We start from the raw sequence: 24,926 nt of genomic DNA, 5'->3' as shown, positions 1-24,926 counted from the left end.
AAGAAATCTGCATGCCTGGACTTCAGAATTTCTTGATCTTTGCCTCCCAGCAGGGATTGAGAAGGTCCAAAATATTTGCATGGCTCAAGGGCATGACATGATCAGAGCAAAATGTTAAGCCTGATTGCTATGTACACTAGGTCTTGGGAACATGTGGAGCAAACAACCAAACCTGGCTGCACACCAAGATTTAAAACAGGAAGATGACATCCAGTCTCCACAACTCCAGGCCAGGAGATACTTGGTATGGACAACTGCAAAACTCTGTAAGGAAGCACCTGGAAGGCTGCCAAAATCACCTAGGGCATAGCTGCAGCAAGAACACTCACACTGTAATGGCCTGTACGGAGAAACCACTGCCTACTACAATAATTGAAACAGGAGCGAAGTCACTGCAATTATACACTAGTCAAACCACGCTACAGAATCATACACTGCTGATCCACGTGTTTTAAGTGATAAAAAACAATTTACAAAGTAAAATAAAACAAAATCCAACACATGCAAATATGCACTAACAGACAAAAAGAAAAATAAACCATGGAATCAGAATTAATAGTGCTGCTCCAGATTTATCCATCTTGTTCTGTCCATATTGCTTTTCAAATACTAAACACTTTAGAACTTCTAACAAAACACTCAACACCAAGGTAAAAAAATCTTCATTCTTTTACTGCTTATTTCAAACATAAGCATACACGGTGTCATGCAAGGCATAATATACACTAAGTATGTGAATAAGAAAAGATACTTAGGTTTGAATGAAGTAAGGCCAAGTACCTTATAATCTTGATCTGGTAGCATGTTGAGTAAGAAAGTCACCATCTTCTGTGGAAACTCGTATTTTATTGTCCAAAATAATAATTCTTCTAGAAAACATTTATGCTTCAAAACATCCATGATAGACTGATCTGCATAAAAGGTTGAAGCAGGGCATGTGTAATGCAATACATATTAAAACTAAGAACACTGATAGTGCAGTTGCACTCATAAAAATTCAGGAACAAAAATTTAAGAACATCTTAGTGCATTCTGTAAATAATTTCTTTTTAAACACTGGGCAAATGAACATGACTAACACTGCACAGTGTCAGGGCCTATAACTATAAAAAGACCTCCCAGAGAAGCTAGTGAAAGTTTTCAGTACTATTCTACCAGAGTCCAATCTTCATTGATTGCATTGAATCATATCACCTCACTGTAATAGCTGCACTGATTATAATGCATCACAGCAAACTGCACAATATTTACACAACCATTTAACCAGGGGGAACAATGTAGAGCACTACATACAATTTATGATTAAGTGATGAATTCTATTATCTAAACAACACTTTACAAAGCTCTAAACAAAATAAATAGAAGTAATAGTGTATCCTTTATTCTTACTTTCAAAGCAATATATACACCGCTTGACCAACCACTAAGTTGTTTGTTGGGGCTTTTTCATATAAAAATTACCATAACCAGATAATCAGGAGGCACTTGCTCCTGATGGTAGCAGGAGAGACAGTCTCATCTTTCCCCTTTCAACTCCTGTCCATTCACTCTGCCCCTTTACTCATGCTGACAGTAGATCCCTGTGGGGGACCTACAGAGGATCTTTCCATTTTGTCAGCTGTGTTTTCAAGCAGATCAGTTTCCTGACTGCAAAGCTGCAAACTGACCTTTGCTAGAATAAGCTGTTCATGAAACTATCACTTGACAGAGCATAAATCATATTAACTCTGTTTTTAAAAATACTAAAATATAAAGTCATCATCATTTTTCAAGAGGTTATTTATGCTTTACAACTACAACATGTGGTGTTCACTCCAGTAACATATGAGAACTAAAGAAGAAAGTAGTAATACTACTACTTCTCTATACCTAGAAATCAACTACACCTGAGGATATGTAACTCCACACAAAATCACATATTCCAATACGAGTGTATGAAGTGCTCCCACCAGCACACATCCAAAAACATTTGCACTGAACATTGTCCGGCCTTGAGGACTCACATCTTCACTGAAGTGTGACATCTTTAGAGACTGCACTGGGTAGCTTTGTGTCTATTCTAAGCAAGATAGGCATTTGTGCTCTTCCTAAGCAGGAATTACATCCATTTTCCACCATTACCAAATGTCAGAGTTCCCCAGGCCAGTAACCAATTTGCCCAGACTTAAATTTTAGGATTCTCCTCAAGACTCTAGCAAGCCACAAAAAAAGCAAGAATATGTTTTATTCAATATATTCTACAAGCATTGATATAAAAACATTACCTTCACAGAATCATGAAAGATATTAAAATATTATAATATTTTGTAATATTAATTAATATTAAACTATTTTGTAAGGTATTACACATCACCTACTGCAACAAACATATGATGCTCATTTATGTTCTTTTCTTGTTATGAAATTGCACGTGTGATTTGACTGCCCATGAAAGCTTGGTAACCATGCAAGACTGAAGTCCTCTGTCCACAGAACAGAGAGCACAAGTTTCGGTACATGCCAAATGCTTCTCTGAGTGAGAACACCAGGCATGGAGACAAGTGACACAACACTGTATCTGTCACTGATGTGCAGCATTCTGACATATATCACAGCTGAACAGTGCATATCCAGTACTTTATGCAGCAGCTTCAGGCAGGGACAGAACAATACATATCCACTTACACCTGCTATATAATTTAAGTAGGCAGAGTGCTCTTACCAAACTTGGAAAATGTGTCAAGAACACCGGGACTAATGTTCCCACTCTTCTGAAAAGCATCGCTAGATTTTAAATTTCTTTTAAAAAAAAGTGCCTCTGGGTTTAAAATTGCCTTAAACATCTGGTATTTCAGATGGATGCAGGATGAGGTTTTAAAACAGAGTTAAAAAAAAAAAATTTCTCAGTACTCAGTCCCATACCTGTATGAGAGAACCTCAACATAAAAACTGTACTTTCTTTAAAAAAACATTTTATTCTTTCTTAGTGCCACTGAAGACCTCAGAGTGTTGTAAGTATCTCTCTGGAACATGAGACTTAGCATTCCAAGATATCCCCAGTATATAAATAACCCTGGATGAAGACAGTGCCACCGAAGAGCTAGGATGGGAGTCTGCTTATACGGAAGAGGTAAATCTGTTTTTATTCAATACTCAGTTTTCCAAAATTTTCTTTTCATACTCTTATTTTATACCCTATTGGACATAAAATAGGAATACTGAAAACTTCAGAAAAGGATTCGATATTTAATAAAAACAGACACTTACCCCTCCCCCATTGGCAGACTCCCTCCTCTGGGGCAGATATTAGGAGCTAACATCATGACCACAGTCCATGTTGGGATGCCTCAGAGGGGGAAGACTACCCTGGGGGAAAATGAAATGTTGAATTCAAGTATCACTTTTCCTGAAATGCCACTGCTGATACTGGTGTTCTGATCAGGCAGCTTTCTAAATCTGGGCTTCCTCCACGTCTCGCTCCCTAATTATTTATTATGCATCAGAACAACAGCATTTTTTTCTTGTGTTACCTGACTAACTCATCTTTTAGACAAGCTAACAGCCTTCTATATCCAAGTAAGAGATCCTTCCTTGTATGTCTCTACATCTCCTGCATTTCTCCAAAACTACTGCCTCTTCCACATTATTATTTTTCACCACAATCTTTCTCATACCATTTTTAAGATCATCCCTAAACAATACTGTTGCCAAAACATTTAGTTCTCTGCTTTTTCAGCTTCCTCATCTCTTCTTCCTTCTGAAAACACTAGAAACAATCAATCTTACTTTCCCATACTCCTCACGACATCACACTATTTTGTTGATTCATGAACCTTTGCATTTAAAACTCAAGCTCCAAACCTTCACTCCAGAGACCTTCCAGAAATTTTATTTCAACTTTCACCACAATTTTTCTACCCAAACATTCTTTTCTCAAGGCCTGTAATTCTTTGTTTTTCCTATGTCAGTCTCCTCGTATTCATATTAAAAAAACCACAACCAAAAAGGTCTTCTTTATTTAACAATAGCATTTAAATATTATTAAACACTTTTTTAGCACAGAAACATGTTAAACACAAGATAGAACTACCTTGTCTCTAGCCTACGGTTATTCTTGAATGAAAACTTGCCCTGACCTCAATGTGAGTGCTGCTCATGTTGGACTAGAAACTGCACAAGGGACTAATTTCAAGCTAGGAAAATAGTGGAGTGGTTTCAAGGGAGACTTCATTCACATATTTTATCTTAAACATTACTCAAACAGTACAGAAAGACCAACCAGAACCAGAGAACCATTCTTGCCTGGTTGAAAACACAATCATACAGTGGCACAATCAAAAAAATTTGTTAAGAACAACTACATCAAACACTTGTTTCGTAAAGCAATATTTGCAGCCTTGATAGCCACACAGTGAAAACTGAATGAATTTTTGGAGGTCAGCTTACAACACAGAAGTGACAAAATGGTCAAACAGAGCCCCAGACAGTGGTACTCACTCAAGGGAAATCTAACTTGCCAATTACCACATTTTCACTTGCTATTCCTTTTTAGACTTTGCTATGTTTAATACCTGTCACATGCAGCACTACAGTGCTCGGGAAGTGAATTGAGTATCCCTGGATATTTTTAAGACAGACATAAAGCAAACATGATAACCTGAGATCAGTATTTTATAAATACCTTTGGTGGTGCTGCTTAGCTTCACCCTCTTGCGCTTTCCCACACCTTGGCTACCATCCTGGTCCTCCTGGGGTAGGGGAAGAGTTTTAATAATTGATTATCGTATACTTAGAATCTTATTGCCAAGAGATGGTATGCTCTAAAAATTCTGGTTTAACTACCAAACTAAATCAGAGAAGCCTTCAATATATTCTTACAAGAAAAATATTTTTACCGTTTACAGGAACCACGTACGGTGCGCAACTCTTTAGAGAAAAACATAATTTTTTTAATTGCCTTTTTTCCCTCTATAGGCAACACTATCATCCACATTTATTTCATTAATTTTGTAACTTTACTTGCTTTGTTTTCTAAAACTGATTGCTACAAAAGTTTAACACTACAAAATTTCTAACCTTTGCATGTCTAAGATTTTACCTTATCCACTTTGTAGAGTTTTGTTTCAGAGAAAAAAATATCAACCAACATATTGTATATCAAAGTTGGCAACACATACAATTAGCTAGATACCTTCTAATCAATATAAACTTTTGATGTAAGAACAAAGTATTTTTGACGCTTTCAAGAGGCCAATTCTAACTGCTTGTTCCCTACAGAATAATGGAAACATTTTACACAGGCACTTGTCATCTGAAGCCTTCAAGGCAATCCACAAACTAAACAGCAAAGGTTCCAAAATGAAATACAGGTTAAAAACATTTTCACCACCACTTCACAAAATCTAACACTGGATGTTAAAAAAAATGTGACATTACAGGAGTATATTAAATGTTGCATGGATCTTTACCAACACGGGCAGTTCTAATGAAACTAGAAATAAAGATTCTTACTGGAACTAATCAAAAGAGATAAAATTAATGCAGATTAAAAAGAAGCAATCAGTATCCTTCTCCCCTAAGCAAAAGCCATGTTTTACTTCGAAACTTCTCTGGAATGATAAAGAACCTGAATCTCAAGAAATTACTATTCTGCCTTGAGGAAGAAGATTGTTCATACTTTAAATCTAAGGACTGACCACAAGAATGGTGTAAATGAAAGGTCTGATTTTTCCTATCCTTTCATTACCTCCATCTGAAAATTTGTTTTAAGACAGACACACATTTGAACACTTAGGCATCCTGTGGTCTTTGTGAACACAGGGTACTTTGGTACTTCAATCAGGAATGAGTCAGTAAGTTCTCAGGATGTTGCCACTGCCCAGTCCCCTATCAGAGGGGCCAAGTATTCTCAAGAAAAAAATCAGACTTCCTGAGATATTACTATGAACTGCAGGACCCTGCACTTTAAGTTTCTTTCTCTGAAAAATGCATCAGTGAAGAAAGTTAATTTTTTATTTTGTAATCTTTTTCTTAATCATGATCTGCTTGACAAACGCGAATTACTGAAAAGGAAGTCCACTCCTTTCACTCAAAAGTCAAAATAGACTGTACAGGTGGATAGATGAAATGCTTATTAGAAAAATGTTCCTCTCCGCTGTACTCCCATGTGAGCTACAAAGGGCTTTTACAGGTTTTTTTTAATACCTTATTATATTCTCTTAGAGCAGAGTAATATTATGTTATAATTTAGAAATGTGGCAAAAGTACACTTTTAACTGGATTTTCTTCCTCCGGTATTTAAAATTAATCTAGAAAGGTTAAAAATGTTCTTTCTTACCAAGATCTAATTAGTAGCATTGTTTCACAGTTGGAACACTAGATTACAAAATTTACATAGACTACAAATCAGAGCAGTGCTTCTGCAGGGAACTAAACACCTTGAAAAGTTTTGCAGAGTTCAGTATTTAGTTTTACTTCTACAGTAGTAGATGGTTCCAAGCAAAAAACTAATCTGAAGGATGGCTGTTATTTCTCATGTTTTCCTTTCTGCAAAAGGAGAAAAAAGGCCCGCTCTAAACCTGTCCAGCAATTTAAGAAGATTTTATGTTCCAAGGAATCAAATAAAACACAGTCCATGAACACTTTTGCCACACTGAGGAATAAAAGTTTTTATATTGGATAACTCTTTACATTATTTAAAGTTTGTTATGTTACCCTACCAGAGCTTCTGCTAAGGCTTACTGGTTGAAATTAGGTTTTAAAAAATTGAGAAAAAAAGATGAGAATAAATTGATAACGTTACTCTACCAGAATTTAACTTTCCTCATTAAATTCCACTTATTTATTAAAGCTCAACCTAAAATGAGATTCTCTCCTTTCTACTCCCACTCCATGTGTTTGGTAAGTAAGGTCAAGTCTACACATGGGAATTTATCTACAAAGAAATTCTCACTGCTGCTATCACCAGTTCAGCTGGATTCTCAAGTGCCAAAACCTGCTAACACCACTCACAGCATTACATGCTCTAAGTTTGTTTTAATCAAGTCCAATTTACTTGATAGTGACTTCTGGAATACCTACACAGGTTTCTTCTCCATTACATACATAAATTAAACTGGAACAGCATTAGCAAAAACCAAGAAGTTATTTCAAGAGGTCCCTACCAAATCAAAGGCATGAGATCTGTTCCTTTAAACCTCCATTATTCCTAATTACTAAAATGGGGATAACGTATGGCAGATAGAAGACTGAAGTTTTGTGGGATTTGGCTGCAAGCATTCTCTCCCTTTGATATTCTGTTGCAGTTCATTACAGTCTTTAAAAAGTCTCACCTCATCTGAAGAATCCCCTTGTCCCGATGTTGCCGTAGCACCTGTCAAACCTTTTGAAATAAAGAAGTTCAGAGATTCTTTTCATAAGTCTTATACTGAAAAGACTGTATTTTAAGATACTTAATGAGCCAGTATGAGATGGAACACTACATTAATTTACTTTAAAAGATACACAGCAGTTAACTGAGAAATTAAGAGTAAGATTTCTAAGCAATACAAAATCAGAGATTTGCAAGTACATTCCTTTGTAGAACTTCAATGCACTGCGTTAACAAAGGAGCGTTCTTTCAGAAATTGAAAAAAACCCTGATGGACTTCAGTGATCCAAAAAAAAAAAAAAAAAATCTACAGAACCTTTATAAGAAGAGGTGCTGAGGATTGATAATCACTTCATTGCAGTGGCAAAATTCCACTATGAGCAATTTCATCTTGCCTACTCAAATTCCACTAATATTACGACTGGAAAAATGGCGCTTAGCAGATCAGCAACAGAAAGTTAACATGTTTAGCTTTGCTGATAGAAGTAAGAGTCCTGCAGTATGGTAGTGCAATAAATTACAGGTAATTCCCTACGTTTCATTAAGATTAGCTTTTTTTTAAAAATAAACCTAAAGCAGGTCATATAAAACCCATCAGTAATCAAGTCTTCTCTTAAAATATTTTTCTGCACAAACCTTGAACAGATAATGTGCTAGTTCCAGCTCCTTGTTCCTGCATACCACACGCAATTTTATCCTCAGGAAATGCCAGTCCAGAGCCTTTCAAAGCAATGAGGTACTTCTCATGACTTTTCTTTGCACATGTATTCTCTCCAACACCTTGAATACATACACAAAACAGTATTAAACCACAAAAGCAGCTCCTTGGCTCGTATACTTCATACTCTATGCAAGCAATCTAAAAAATGGTCCACAATGTTTTAATTTAATAACACATATTCTCCATTCCAAGAGTGCAGATAAGCATGTCTTACTTTCAATTTCCTTTCCATATTTCTGTATCAGGAAATCCATCACATATAGGAAAGAGAAGTAATTACATTACTCCCATTCAAATATTATAACAGGAGAGAAAAAGGAAGGAAAGAATAAAGAGAACTGTACCTGAGGCAACTTTACTAAGTGTTTCTCCTTTCAAATAAAGATTTGGAGATTGCCTGTTCTTTAACTAGCCGCTGCCCAAGCCAGTTATGGCAACTTAAAACTACAGTAATTACTGTTTGCTCTATATCTATGCAAAGGACTCTTAATCACAAGAAAATAACATGGAGCTAATTTATGCTAGGGATTTGGGGTTAGTTGTGACTGGCCAACATTTTCAGATTCATTGTGATTTGGTACAAGATGGAATAAATAAAGAAGCAGGGGGTAATGTTTAAGAAAAAAAGATGAAAAAGGCTTTGCACAGAAATGCAGGACAGACAATGGCCTTTTGCCATTCAGGTCTCCTCCAGGAACCTCTGTGAGAGCAGATCCCAAAATAAGTTTGAATAACCTTGTTATGCCTAACTTGGAAGTACTTGTTTCACATCACCATGTTCATGTCACTTTGAAGAGAATGGGTTTCTTATAAAAGCTTTTCTGAAAGGATGTTCTTTATACATTTATTTGGGACACAGATCAGATGTTTGCTCTCACGGGTCTTAATAACAAATGTTTCTAGTCACTCCTGAAGCTCACCTTCCTATCAACATAATATCCTTAAAAATATGGATTTTTTCTGTGTTTTGAGATGCCAAATAAAAACATGAAGAAACTGAAGTTATAAACAAAACTTATGCCCTTAATTCTTCACAGTTTGAAAATTTAATTATTAGAAATAACACAAACATACCAGAGCTAAGATCTTTGTAGAACTGCTGGCTAGTTAAAACCTGGGTAAGAACTGATCTCATTGCACCTCCCATTTTGGTCAAGTCTTCTAGGAAGGAAACATGAGGCTCCAAAACCTGGAGGATTTTATGAAGGTCTTTCTCTGATGGCAGATCAAGAGCTGAAAACCACAATAAAACAACTTTTGGTGTAGATGTAATACAATTTACCCAAGACCATCACAAGCAGAACAGTTAAGACCACCACAAACGAAAATAATTTTTATATTCATAATGCTCTAAAGCTCACACATACAAATTTCAAACTATACCTGATTTCATTTTCTGGAGGAGTTCAGCACAATGCTAGGTAACCCTTAAAACATACTTAAGCATGCCGACACCTAGTCAGGCTGTAATTTTGTTAGGAAGAGAGGCACAAAACACAATGACATAAACTATGGATAGCATACATGTACTGTGTCTTCATAGACTGCAAAGCAAGAGATAACAGCATGGTAAGATATGCTAGGTACATGCAAATTCAAAACATACCAGGCTCATTATATCCCTCTCTTAAGTGCTGAATCAGACTAAAGATGAACTGTGGAAGAACTAATTCTGACATCATCAACAAGTCTTTCGGGACACATGGAACATTTGAATTTGATTTAATACGGTGTCTTTTACAAAACCTGTAACAGATGAGAAAAATGTTAGCCAAGCAGAGCTCAGCAGTGTCAACATATACTAAGAATACCATTACTTTTTCCATTTTTCAGAGAGTATATGCTTTTACATTAAAGGTGGTATAGAAATGGTATTCTGAAATTCCAGCTACTATATTCAAGCCCATTCTGATTCTGAGGCCAGAGAATTATAAAGGTGCCAATTTTTTTTCTGCTGCTCAAAGTTCACATATCTAACATCCCAGCTTCCCCATACATATCAGATGCATCTTCCATTGAACAATTAGAAGAACATTAACTTTCCTCTCCTTTCTGTGACATAATCAGAGGTTGGACTGATTTTTTCAAGTCCTCATTCAGACAACGACTTTTTAAAATGCCTTTTGACAATAAAAACAACCTAGAAAGGCACAAGACTTTGCAGGATCAGTGTGTATTTCAAATGTACAGCAACTAAGATTAACAAAATCCGTACAAAATAGTTTCATTTAAAAAGAAAAGAAAACATTTATTCTTTGGAAAATTCCTGCATGGTATTAGCTGAGGCTTGGCTAACGCACAGTGATACGACGTTGAGCCAAACCCCATTAGAGCAGACAGAATGATTTCCCACTCACTTAACATGAGCCTGACTCAAGAGACACTGAATACTTTTCAGCTCCCAAGCTATTTTTAGAAAGGACATATACCAACATCAAAGAGTTATTTACCCACATCAAAAACAACAGTAACAAAGAATAGTCTAAAAATATACCACACAAGAATAAACTTTACTGGAAAGATTCACTAGATTTTACCAATAATTTTTCAACACAAAAATTCAGAAAAAAATACAGCTTTGTTTCAACGTGAAAATTGTTTTCCAAATTTATGCCATAGTTTCCAGAAGCAGCCTCCTACTTTCTAAAACTTAAGCCTTTCTTCTTTGAGGACCATTGAAGAATCACCTTCAAGAGAAGAAGGAAATAGAAGAAAGCCACAAAGCAAGTATCTGAATCAAGAAAAAAAGCCAAAAATAAAAAAAGAGGATTAAAGTCCAACAGTTAAAATGGCAATTCACAACAATGGCTAGCAAATTCACAAGATTAAAGATTAAGAGCATCTCCTTTGCTTTTACACATTAGAAATGAGACTTTTTATTAAGAAAAGGTATAGAAGGACAGTATTAGCCAGTCGATCTGCAATTTGTATATACAACCAATATATCCCTGGGAGGGAAAGGGCCTGACAGAAAGAGCTATGTGATGACTGACAACTTTCTGTTAATAATGTGCAAATAAATACTGTTTACTTTTGCCTCCCACTTCTCATACTACATTCACAGAAGTTAAGAAAAGTCATTCCATGTTCCTTGTTCAAGTACGAATAAACAGCACAATTTGCAACTGCAGGGAATTCAAAGGAGCTTGTAAAAGTCATTCACTTCTCTTTGGTCATCCACTTTTATCTTTTCCAGATACAGAAACGTGAACTGCTATAAACCACAAATGTGGCTTCATCTATGCTGAAAGATGATACTTCATATTTTAAAAGTAATTGGTTTCCCTTTCACCACTGTCCTTATAAGAAGGGATCAAAAGTAAATAAAGACCTAAAAGACACAAAAGAAAGGAATTACTGTGCAGTGTGTTCTAAAATCTTTTACAGCCCACCACCTCCCTACCCCCCCATATATTTTCCATTCTATCAAAAGATGTTTTCTCTGGTTATGATTGCAAGCTAAGGAAGCCACTGTAACAAAACACACAGGTAAATTCATTTTGAATCCCAGCTTCTACTAAGCACAAGGCTTCCTTCCACAGAAAAAAAGCTCTGCTCCCCCTGAAGCCTGTGCCAACATGCCAGTTCTGAATCCATCACGACAGAATCACATAATGAGTTAGGAGGGACCTAGAAGGATCATCGAGTCCAACTCTAAAGTGAATGGCACATATGGGAACCGAACCCATGACTCTGGCATTACTAACACCATGCTCTAACCAACTGTGCTAATCTCAGGGTTTAATGGATTAATGATCCCAAATTTTACATATCCTGAAAATGAAAGTTATGAATATGTCTTGTCTTGAGATTCTCAAGAAAGCACTATTGAATTATAAAGTGTGTTTTTATTGCTATGTTAACATGGATCTTGGAAGACCAATAAAGAATCCAAATTCAATTCCCTGTAAGGAAAAGTTCTTTCACTGTTCCATGCATAAACCACAGCAGGTTCAAACAGGAAACAATTTCTAGATACCAGGCCCTAAACCTTAAAGAAGGAATACCAACATAATTTTACAAGAGGCACCATACTCTGTATTTATGGTTCAAATGCTACAGTATTTAAGTAGTACAGTCCAGAGTTCTATTGCAGTGTTATACAATTCTTCTAGAAATATTAATAAAAATGCCAGACAATGACTTGGGAGGTCTTCAGAGTCAGGACAACAGCTGTTTTAACTAAAGAAGAGACTGAACCCCAAGCTGAGATTTCATACAAGCCGTAAGAGACACCTGGACAAACTTCTCAATGGGTTACATGGTTACTGGACAAACAGCAGCCAAAGCTATTCCGTAGTCAGTTCCTTATACACTTCTGAAAGAACTTCCTTACCACAGCACCAGCTAAAGAACTGTACATCTACATAAATGTACATTTCAAAACACTTCTGAGACTATCAAAATAGGCTTTAATAGGCAACTAAAAGGAATGTTTCCCAGATCTCTCCTGGTACCATCAAGCTTCAGAAATCCACCACTTGCAGCAGGTAGAAATCCCTAACAGGGGGCAATGAAAGATGGGTATAATCTAGACAAGAATTACATTTTTTCTGAAGAAGCTCAAAAATAGTGACGGAGAGGAAGACTGACTAGGTAACTGACAGATCACCTTGATGTAAGATTTCTAACTTGATTTCAACATTGCAAAATACTTCTTCCAACAGGCCTGTAGTTCTTATTCACTCTTTTAGCAGCTCATATTTCTTGTACTATATACTCTTCATTGTAGATATTTTTACTACTATACTAGAATGATGTTTAAGAATGAGTGTATCAGTGAGAATGACAATTCAATAGACAGAAATATTCAAGCCCTATGTATCTGAAGGTCTAGCATGGAAGTACTAAAATACAGGTCCACGTGAAGACAAAAAACAATAATCTTTTTTCCTTATTCTTCTCCAATTCAAAAGTATATTCTGGTTTTGATTTTCTAGGCATTTTCCTACCCTTGAAATCACTTCTTCATAAAAAGATAAGGGTAATGTTAGTAAAAGGAGAGAATAAACAGTGAACTTTTAATTAAATAAATACTTAGGTTTAACAAAGAATCTTGTCCACATGACTTCAAATGAAATTCTGACATTTCTTATGCTGCATTAATATCTTATTTGTGAAATGCAGAACATTGCTGACATCTACATGAGTAAGGAACACCATTTGTTATAAACATAAGCAGCATTAGTATCTTCTGAACAACTTACATGTCAAACTTTCCAGATTCATTTTTAGTAATTCTACTGTGAATTTCTGAAATGCATTTTAGAAGTGGCTTCAGGCAAGATTACTCCTTCCCTTTAGGCTACAGTTTGATAGCCTAGTCAAACTAGGTCAGTCCTGCCACAACTCTGTCTTCAGCCCTCTTATTAGTTCTAGCACTAGCACTTGATTGGTCCTGTGTTAAACCAGCTCAGAAGCTAAGCCAGCAGAAGTTATTTACTTACATGAATATATAAAAAGTTTCACTGGGCTGGTTTAAATCCACCAACTCTCAAACACCAGTCTCCTTGGAAATCACACTGAAATCTCTGAATCATTTTGCCATCATCCCTTTCCTTGCTCACTTGACAGGGAGCAAAACACAGAGAACAAAATAAACCAAAACCCCAAACAAAGACATGCAGGAAAATGCCATCCTGGCCAACCAGCACAACAAGTAGATACAATGCTCACTGTGGAGGCAGTTCCATCACTTCAAAGGAGAGTTTTTAAACTCCACAGTTATCACAGCAGCTGATAAAAGCCTTCAGTACCAGCCAGACCACACCTTTACAGCTTCTGAACATTTGATCAGTCCTTCATCCACTACATCCTACAGTGTCTCAAGTTTCAGCTGCATTCCAGAAACTTGACATAAGTTCATGCATACACGGATGGACTATTTTTACCCTCACTTTTCTCTATTTTGTCCCCTGCCTCCCCATGTTTAAAAGTCATTTGTTTTTAAACTGGATCATAAGACTGCCAAAAAAAACCATCCTAATTTCACAGTCTTAATAGTACTACAGCACTAAGAGTACCTGACTCTGAGAGAAGCTTTTAGGGATAGGGATCTGGGAGCCAAGCAGCAGAATCCAAATGAAAACTGCTGGAAATCAATTCTTAAGCAAAGAAAGTAAAGACTTGAGTCTTCAATGCAGTCATACCTAAACTGAGCTCTTATTTAAAACATAATATACGTTTCATATATACATATATGGTATAATATACATTCATACTCTATACCTCATGACTGACATCATGTAATGTTTCATAAAGTATTCAAATGAAGTTTTATAAATAAGAATTCAACACAAAGTTTTTAAAAAGCATGTATTCTGTCTCCACTGTAAAACTAACATACAAATACCATTCTTACACATTCTGAGTCTACAAAATAGATGGAAGATACAAGATACTTTTTGAGTGCTACAATTGTTTCTCAAGTCTTACAAACCTGTTTCATAATTTTTTATGTCCTGGCAGAGTGTTTAAATGTTTTTTCCTGCTTTTGCAGTTCAAATATCAAACCAAATCTTAATTCAGAATAAAATAAAACTTGCATGATCAGGATTAGAAAATTATCTTGATGAAAAAGGACTTTGATATACTGTAGCCTTGCTTTATGTAAATCCCCTGTCCCTAACAATAACAAACACAATGGTAACTGAAGAAATGCAAAGAAATAAACCTACCATTCCTAAAAATCAAGTTTAGCATGTTTCCCCCATACACTCTAATAACTACATTTCATTAGTTAAATTCCTTTCACTTGCAAAACAGGCTGCTGAAAGTGAATCAATGTGGTACTGACTTCAAGGCCCAAGGAATGAGTGCTCCTCTGCTCTTTACAAAAACTGCAAGCTACAGAGTTCACAGATGGAACTGAATACTTGCATTTCTGCTATTATGGACAAAGCCAACTGAAAAGATGTCAGTCTAACTTTTCTAACCAGAAAAATCTCCAAAGTAGAGACAATAGCGTCAATAGTGGAGGACAATGAAACACAGCAGAGTAATTAATGGCTTCTCAAGAAAAACAAAAAACCCCCCACCTTTAAAGGACATCTTTTGAGGCCTTAAGCTTTCATGACAAAGCTGTTTGGTCAGATTAGGAAGCTAGAAATCACAGATTGGACACTAAGAAGTTATTCCAATCCTTGCAGAACAGCAAGGCAATAACTCACTAGAAGCTCTCTTGGCGCTCAGTGCTACATTAAGTGAAGAAGCACACCAGTTCAAAGAAAAATCAGACAAAGCTGCTCTGCAGAGCATTTCTATTATTCTCTGTTAGTCCTCAGACATGAACATCCTGTACAGTAGACAAAACCCCAATGAGTTTCATTAGTATACAAGTACCCATTATCAATCAGAAACAGTAGATTTGGCAATTATGATTTTTTAATCATAAGGCCTTTTTCAAGGAAAAATTGAGTAAGAATGAGAAGGAATGGACTTCTGAGAGCTGAAGCTGAGCTATGTTTGAATGGAACCAGAAAGTTGTTTAATTTGATCATTTTGACGGCCAAGAGAGCAACTCCAGAGAGTAACACAATCCGCTGCTGCAAAAATATTCTTTAGAGAAAGGATGGGTGCTCTGGAATAAAACTACTGCACTGTAATTTTACCTAAGTACAACTTACTTTTACCTAGTTTGACTGAAAAGCCTCAATCTACAAAGAATTTGAAATATATTTGTACAATAACAGACACACAGCTAGATAGCTTACAAATTTAATACTCAATCTCATTGGTGCAGCTTCTTCAAACATCACAGAGATTGTAAAGTGAAGCTCTTACAAATTAAAAGGGCTTCAGTTACGCTATTAATGGAAATATTGAGATTCTTTAAATTATCTTAATTCATCTATTTGCATGTATGAATACAGTCTTCAACAGGAACTGCAGCCTTTTCAGTTGAGAAAAGAAACATACTTCTTAAAGGACCAGTTAAATTTAGTATTTCACTGTATTAAAGAAGGCATTGATGAGAACACTTCAAATTCAACTCTTAAAAGCAATCTTCATCAAGGTTAACATGAAAAAAGCACACAAGAAAAATATTCACATTCAAAATTCTTTCACAGCATGGAGTCTAAAGGTATCATCTTTTTTTCTTCCCTTCAACTATGGACCTAAAGATAGAGGAATTAAGATATAATGTATATGCTAATTCTGGATGCTTAACTTAATAATACTTAGAATCTGATTTTGTAGCCTTCTTAGTCTTACATAGCATTCACAAGCAGAATTACCAGCTGACTTCAGAAGTAGACCTGAAATACAAGCAGATCAGCAATTAAAATATCTGGTTCTGAGCCCTCATCAGAACCATGTCAGCCTCGCCCTCAATCTCCCCAAACCATTGTAAGTTCATGTGCAGTCTCCCTGACCAGTTGCTTTTGGAGTCACATCAGTTATCTACCCAGAAGTACATGGACAGTACATCCATTCAAAAGAACAAAAATCAAGTTTTCAAAATAGAGTTAAAATATTTTCTGGCTAACAGAATTTTCCCATGAGAATTTAAACAGGTCAAACATACAGCATGTAGGATTTTGACCCAAATACTTCATCTGATAAAGTTCTAAGCGACTACACAGTGCTAGACAAATGCAAAAACAACCTTCATTTCTTCAGGATTTGAGTAAGATGTGTGAATTTTAATAATAGGTATCAACTTAAGTTTAGTCCAGGTCTCCAACGGACAAGGTGCCTATATAAGTAATTAGCAGTTTTCTTACAAAGTATCTATGTGTGTCATGCCAGAGCTATTATTAGTGCAGGCACTGTGCAGAAACAAAGAGGTGCATCCTGGTGAAGGCAACAGAGTTCATTTAGTCCTAGATACTGTAATAGCTATTTGGGTATCTCTATTAATTCAATTCAATGAAAATTAATTGTTTTCAAAGCTCACTACCAGAATCCTCTACAGAGGAAGGCACCTAAGATACTATTATTTAAAATCATCTGCAGCTGTCAGATACCATTCCAGGACTTTTTTAAAAATAAAAAATTCCTGATATTCTACAAGTGATAAGGAAGTATGGCCTGAAATCTGAATCAGCCTATATGGTCATTAAGAAAGATGTAAGAGATGACAGTTCTTTAGGAACATGTTCCCTAAACATACTCCCAAAATCACGTTTGTTCCATTGCCAACAGATCCATTGACAGCTCCATGTAGATCAGATATGTACCACACAAATAACACTTCACACTGACACTGTGAACTTAGAATCCTGGGAAGATGATAGGTCCATAAAAGGTATAAAAGCAGCTTTAGAATTTGGTGGGATCAAAGTAAAGGAACTGAAAATCAACACTGGTTAGCCCAAATCTAAACAAGACTGTTTCAGAGACCTCCAAAACACAGCTCTTCTTAAACTGAATAAATACCAAGGCCAGTTACAAAGCAATAGACAAGTCATACAATAAATAAGCCAAATTTCAGGCAAGACAAGCTATAGAGCAGTCATATCTTGTGAGCTCAACCTTCACAGTACTGCTGTGTTCTTCACACCAGACTGGCCCTATCAGCAAAACCTTTGGGGTAAAGCCATCATTTAAGTTTGCTCAGTAACTAACACAGCAATAGTTCAGGCTTCTAAATATTTATAGTTCTGTATATTGATATATTTCAACATCTTACTGATGACTTTGAAACAGCTATACATTATTCCAGACATGTATAAAGTAACAATGCATCTAGTCAGGTCACAGCTCTAAAGGCAGCAATACAAAACTAGCACTTGCCTGTTAACTATTTGGAATACATCTCAGCAACTAATTAAGAGGCTGATGTAGTCCTAATTAGAGACATTCTTAAAAGAAATCAAGTCAGGCAGGTTTGAGAGCTGACTGTATGACATAATAGACTTAATCAGCATGTTGATCTGCAATGTCTTTTGCTTTCCAAGGATAAGGCCTAACATGAAGCTCTATGTAAACTACTCAGTGTTACTGTGGAATCCTATGAAGCAATACATTATACTGAGCTTTATGTCTGGGGGAGGCATGAAGGAGGACAGAGGGAATCAATTATTTATAAATGCATGGTAACGTCAAATTCTGTGGTCATTGTAAATCCCAGTAGGAATGAATAGCTGTACTTTGAATGTGGATGAACATGGTGGAGTTCTTGTTCTGCAGAGTCACATCCGTCAGATATAGGTGACCATGGATTTATCCAGACTCTCATGCTAAGCTAGCAGCCACTACAGCTCGGACTTCTCTTCAGTCCCTCCTTGGTAGCCCAAAGGACTTCGAAGGCAGAAAAGATGCATGGAGCTGACAGAGATCCTAAAAAACACCATTTGTACCAGCTCAACAATCCTGAACACATATTTTTACATGGTTTCATAAAACTCACAGACTAAACTAAAGTTGGCTACTTGTAGGTTCTCAGCCTGTTGATAAAGCATCTGTTTCACCAACCTCCTGAAGAAAGCGCCAAAAGAGCACCCTTACCTTTTTGGGGCTGCATTACCAAACCTAGCCTAAGTCCTGGAGAACTGAAAACTTCTTGGTAATTGTCAAAAAAGACAAGTTTAGATAGAGTCACACTGGAAGAAACAACCTTGAAGCAGCAACATGCTATATGTATGCTAAGCAGGTGATTTGCTGTTGCAAGACTCTCCATAAAATAACCACGTAATCCACTTGGTGCCAGTAAAATAATAATTGCCTGTATGTCCCTAAACACAGCCACAAGCAGATCTGACTTTTTTGATCTTAAGTGGATCCCAGCATTACAACCCAAGAAGGTAAAAGAGACCTTTCCTGATGAACATGCACAGAATGTATCCCAAGATAACTAGTAATAATAGCTTTCTCAAGAGCAAGCTTCCTTTTTTATGGTTACTCTATTTGTTAAAGTTTTCACAAGTCTAGAATATGAAAAAGTTCCTTTACTCTTACTTACTACAGATTGCAAAAGAAATAGAACATAATCTTCCATAGCTCCCAATCTCTGAAGCATCTCTGAAAAGGAATAAAAGAAAATGAAAGAATAGAATTTTATGCGGACAGAATACCCAAGGTCATCAATATTAAGTATCTACCCTCCAAAATTTAACTAAAACATTCACTAATCCTTACTGGATGTAAACATTTTAAAACACTGAAAAAACCAGAGCTGTTTATAAATAAATTAAAGCGGAAAATACCAAGCAGTTTAGAAACTAAGAATATACTTCTCGTACTTGGCAGCAAGAGGAGGCAAAGAGAATAGTCCAGCCTTTTTGTAAGGGGATCACGGCAGACCCAACAGATACATCTGTCTCCAAGAGAGACGTAATGATGAAAAAAAGAAAAGAGAGAGAAGTCTGATACTACTATGTAGCTCAGACAGGATCTCTGTGAAACCTACACTGACTCAAACTTTAAGACACATAGCTAAATGAAAAGATAAGCAGGGATCAGTAAAGACAGAACTGCAGAAAGTTTAGAGCTAGGTGCCTGAATCTGTGAGTTACCTTTCTTATACCTATGGGATTTTTTACTCGATAAAGAAACAGCCACAGCTGCAAGTGGAAATGGGTAACACCTTAGTCCCTTTCATGTAAGTCATAAGAGAAGGCAACACTCTAATGTCAGTGGAGCCATTGGTTGCCATAACTACCAAGAAATACACAGGCAACATCACTGCAAAAGCCTATTAAACGAAAATTTTAACCTGGCTTTTTGCCTTCCAGGATATGCAACCCTTGATGGTGGTATTATTCTTGTTGTACTGTAATGCAGCACTAAAACATCTGCTTCCCACATGATTAATTTAACAAATAAGTCAACACATGGTGAGACATGCTCTGAAACAGGACACGGTGGAACATAACAGCCAAAGTGCTGAGGCTCTCTATTATATCAGGTAATCGTCTACAGACTTAGAGGGGAATCAGAACAAGACAGCCATAGAAACAAGACGGTACTCATCAGTAACAGATTATTGACTAGTTATACTCTTACAATAACCATAAGGCATGTTGCTTTCCTCAAGCTTATTTCATAAACTATCCGTTTCATTATAATACAAGACCATCTACCAACCAAAAAACACTCCAGTCTGAATTTTCCCCTGTCCAACCGCATGGGAGTTTTTTTTAATCCAACAGATGAACTCATTTGAACTATGAGCATGTCTACTCAAAATGCTTCAGAACTGAAGATTTTGCCTTCTTCAGAACATTATTAATTACCTCTGAAGGACTCGCTAAATTTCATTTGCGAATAGCTAGATACCATATGGGAGACAACTACAAACTATTTCCACCTCCTGACATATCCGTGGATTTTAAAACCTATTCAACCTTGCCACAGGTAGAATTTTTAATACTCCCACAATCAGCTACACTTACAAACTTGAATATTTTCTAAAGTCTACACTACATTCTAGTAGATCAAACCAACTGCAATTAACTTAAACATTAAAACCACTGAAATCTACATGGAAATCAAAAGGTTCAAAAATGTGTCAATCTGATTTTTCTAAAACAAATGAGAATTATAAAAGGTACCTAAAGCAAATCAAGGTACCTAAGGCAAATCAGCATCCATCTATTATGCTATATTCCAGCTTCTTTTTATAAAGACAGAAGAAATAAAAAAAACTAATACTCAGGTATCCATATAAAGCAAATTATATATTTAATTAGTACTACAAGATTAATACACACCCATACTCATATTCCAGAGCAAACCATCTCTTGATCTACATTAGCCATCCTAAAGGCAATGAAAAGATATTCCAGGTTCCAAACTGGAGAGATTTCCCTTATAGCAGGTCAGTTAACTAAGACTTCATGAGAAGTATTTCTTCAGCTGCATCAAAAAAATAAACTCTGAATATGGAGACCAGATAACAAGAACAGACACAAAAGAATGTTACTACAATATTCATATACAGCATCTACACAAAATTTTATCTGAGCAGACAGATGGTAGATAAAGTTTGTAAGTAGGCTCCACATTTGATTCCCTTGCTATTAATAGAAGCCTAGGCTGTAGTGGCCAAGGTTATATCGGGCTAGACACACTCCAGTTTCCTAAGTCCACCATGAAGGCCTCCTAACTTTAACATGAAAAGCATTACCTTCCTAACTGTGCAGTTGATTTGTACACACAAAACACTATCTAAACATGCTGCATTGTAGCAATTCAAGTCAACAGGTAAAACTCTCTGTGTGTTTGCACACATTAACGTTTTTACATTGGTTTAAGCTTAATTTACTTTGTCTTGCACAGCAAGCAAAGTTTCTAGTTCACTTAATTACAATGGCTTAACATCAGTTCTCATCTACATAAGCAGAAGTGACCTTATGTTAAATGCAGACACCCCATATGCTGTCATGTACTGTCCTCCTTGTATGTCCAAGAGGACTGGAAAATCTACTGCTCAACACTGAGTGCTGCTTCTGAACCAATCATATGTAATTCTTTATCTTTAGTGAGCAAAACTCCAGAAGGGACCTACCTCACACACAAGACAATTTACTCTCAAATTCTACCATTAAAGGTAATAAGTAGGATACATAGAAATGCGAAGATTGTTACTCTCTTGGGGTTTGCATCTGTTTACACTGCAAATTTAACAGCGTTTTTTATTTCTTCTTTATTAAAACAGCTTTCTTCAAGAAGAAAACTCTTTAAAATAAGAAAAGACAACTGGGAAAGCTATACACTCTGGGATGAGAGCAGCATCACAAGTCATTACAATATTCAGCCTAAAGTAGTTCAATTTGTGTGCGCTCTGTTAAAATCTTGCCACTAAGAGGAGCCCTAAGTCTATTCCAAAATGAACAGTGGAAGAAGTAGCACTAATTTTTTTTCCTACTTCTCAAGATCAGGGAAGCTCTTACTTCAGTGATGCTGAGGAAAGCAGAATCATCACAGGTTGAAGAAAAACCAATAAAGAAAGAATCACTTCAGCAGTAGCCAGTTGAAACCACTGAAGATTACTGAAAACAAAAGGAGGAAAAAAATCTGCCATTGGAGGAAGTCTATCAATAAGAAAAGATTCCACCAAAAAAGAATGAATAAATGATGAAGGCAAATAGCAAGAGAAAGAAAAGGTGAGAAAAGCATAAGAAGCAAAAACTGAAGCCACCTCAAGGCCTACAGCAGAACAGTGATTACAGATGCAAAGAATCGGAGTCAAGGCAACAACATTCAAGAAACAGAAAAAGCAGAATTAATGACATCTCTTAGAAGAAGTGCAAAAAGAGAAGGAATCTTAAGATGAGTATCACTCTTAAGTGAGTGATACAGAATTACAGACTAAATTTACAAATCCAAGAAGAGAACCAAGGAAAATATTTTAAAATTTCTGTATGTTCGTAGTGTTTTCTGCTAGGTATGCCACAACTTATGATTCAACAGCATACCATCTCACCCAGGCTAACACAGTCAAGACAGACTATTCCAGAAAGCTTGTCAGAAGAGAATCCTCATTCAAGCACTCCAAAGGGTTATCTAGTGAAGTGTTTAGCTTGCTAGTGAATCAATAGGCACACAAGGAGCTCCAAAAGACACTCAACTGTATAATTTGAAGTTTACTGGCTAGGTATCACCTTCCTCCAGTAACTGGTTGACTGCTCTTTCCTTTCACCATTGAGTACAGATGGGAACAAAGGAGGGTTTAATGAGGTACCCGATTCCTCTTCTTCTTACCAGGCACTTCAGTCTACTCCAGTAGGTCAGAATACAAAAGACCTTTGACTTCCACAAAACCCTGCCCTGTTGTATTCATCCAAGCGTTACTGCATTCCTTGATTTAAAGCTAAGGTGGCAAAATGAACTGCAGACCAGGAAATCACACAAAAATGGCTCCCTCTTACTCAATCTGTTCACTTTGGCTTATCTGCTCACATGCTGTCCCAAAGTATTTTGACTTCACGGCTAGCTGTGTTAGGCCAAGGCTGCTAGCTGGAAGCTGACAGGTACTGCCTCCCATGCACTCTGCCTTATCAACTTCCCTGAAGGCTGGCACTCGGTGCAAGGGCAACAAGATTCGCATGAGCGTCCTAAAAAAACGGCACGCACACATCAACAAAGCCCCTTGCCGAACCCCGGCGGACTCCTCGCTCTCAGCCCGTGGTCCGACCCGCAGCCAGGGATGGAGGGAGGCGGCCCAAGGCAGCAGGGGCCTCACTTACTGTCCTCCCGCAGGGCGGCTGCGGGCCGGGGCCGCGCTCCTGGCACAGCCCGGGCACAGCTCTGCCGCCCGCGGGGCCGCCGCCGCCGGCAGGTGCCCGCCCGCCCCGCCGCGGCCGCCCCGCGCTCACCCGGCCTCCCGCATGACGTTGCTGTCGCCGCAGTCGCAGGCGCCCCCCGCCTGGCTCCGGAACATGTTGTAGTCGTGCCCGGCGTGCTCGCCCTGGTGGAAGCACTCAGCGCACAGGCTCATGCAGGGCGAGATCCCGCACGTCCGGCACCGGTAGGCCACGAAGTTGGCGGTCCAAACCAGGCCGCACAGCGTGGCCGGGTCGTAGGCCCGCACGGCTTGCACGAAGCTGTCCCAGGGCTCCCCGCCCGACAGCAGACAGCGGCACCACTCCAGCGCCTCGCCCGCCGCCTCGCCGCCGCCCGGGCCCGCCACCGGGGCCAGCACCCCGCTCCAGCAGCGCCCGCAGCTCCGCCGCCGCCGCCGCACCGCTCTCGCCGCCCAGCGCCGTCTTCAGCCGCGCCGCCGTCGCCCGCTTGTCCCTGCTGCCGGCGCCGGCCCCCGCCATGACGGGACACCAAGGGGCCGTTACGGCCGCGCCGAGCTCCGGATCCGCGATCCCTCCGCCGCCCTCGCTCCCCGCCCCGCGGCGCCGCCCTCTCGCGATAGCCGCGGCACCGGCGCCCTGCCCGCCGCCCGCGCCCCCCTCCCGACACCGCCTCTCCCCTCCCCTGACACCACCCCTCCTCTTCCTCCGCCCCTGCCCTCCCGCCGCCCTCCCAGCGCGCAGGTGCGCGCCCCGCGCTGCTGACACGCAAAATGTCGCCGCCCGCCGGCCTGAAACTTTACGTCCGTACCGGGGTCCCGGCGGCCGCGGGGAGGGCGCACCTGGGCCGGCCGGCGGCCCCGATGGCAGCGGAGCCCGTTTGTTACTAAGCCGTGCCTGCAGCGAGGCGGCTGCCGTGAGACACCTTGCTGCCGCCGGTGTGTCCTGGCCACAGGGGTCCCACTGGGCTCAGGTGGTGACGGCTTTGAAGGCAGAAGCAACTGCGGGGAATGTGGGAGGCACCTCTGAGGCTTCGGGCTGGCGGTTCTGCGCTAGCTGCCATCAAGCGGCCCCACTGGGGGTGCAGGGCAGCGCCGGGCTCTGGCAAGCAGCACCCCGCACCCCGGGGTGTCCGCATAGCCGCGCCCCCAGGTACCAGCGGGTGGCTGCCTGGGCGCTCCCACGAGGAGAGAACGCATTTGGATGCGAGTTACCGTGTTTCACACCCCGATCGGCGGTTCTAAACCTCGATAAATAGATTTTCAACTGTGCAATGGAAAACCTTGTAGGAAAAAAATCTATTCCTAAACGAGAGTAACCTTCCACCCGACAGCTACGGGCCCCAAGGCAGCTGCCTCTCTTCTGGCTTTGCCTGTGTTTTCAGTGGCTGCCTGTCTGCTGGCGGCTTGTCGCGGTTTCAGGTGAAAGTTACTCTTCTCTTAACGACCGCTTTTCCCACCGCACCGGCAGAAATCCAGTTCCTTGCTCTGTCCCTAAGGGCACTCAGGAGCCGGACCACCGAGAAAGCCCGGTCTGCCAGGTGTGTCCTCCGGCGCTTTCTCAGGCACCGCGCAGCGGTAACACGTAAGGCTGCAATAAAATGTCTCGTGCTTATAATACGAGACCAAAGCTCACACTTGTTAACGGAACACGGAGAAGTTCCCTTGCG

The 24,926-nt window shown here is 38.9% G+C and overlaps 1 protein-coding gene across 1 annotated transcript in view; it reads right to left on the bottom strand.

Moving 5' to 3' along the window:
• Positions 1–23,845, bottom strand: part of UBR3 (ubiquitin protein ligase E3 component n-recognin 3) — a 109,363-nt gene extending 85,518 nt beyond the window's left edge. The window contains 8 exon segments of the mRNA XM_039554793.1: positions 781–911; positions 4,661–4,727; positions 7,311–7,360; positions 7,985–8,128; positions 9,144–9,302; positions 9,676–9,815; positions 23,333–23,658; positions 23,660–23,845. Of these exon segments, the coding sequence (XP_039410727.1) occupies positions 781–911; positions 4,661–4,727; positions 7,311–7,360; positions 7,985–8,128; positions 9,144–9,302; positions 9,676–9,815; positions 23,333–23,658; positions 23,660–23,779 (1,137 nt within the window). The 5' untranslated portion in view covers positions 23,780–23,845.
• Between the last annotated feature and the right edge of the window lie 1,081 nt (positions 23,846–24,926).

The sequence above is a fragment of the Corvus cornix genome, chromosome 7 (assembly GCF_000738735.6).
Source record: "Corvus cornix cornix isolate S_Up_H32 chromosome 7, ASM73873v5, whole genome shotgun sequence".
NCBI classification, from domain to species: Eukaryota; Metazoa; Chordata; class Aves; order Passeriformes; family Corvidae; genus Corvus; species Corvus cornix.
This window is presented reverse-complemented; position numbering and strand designations above follow the sequence as displayed.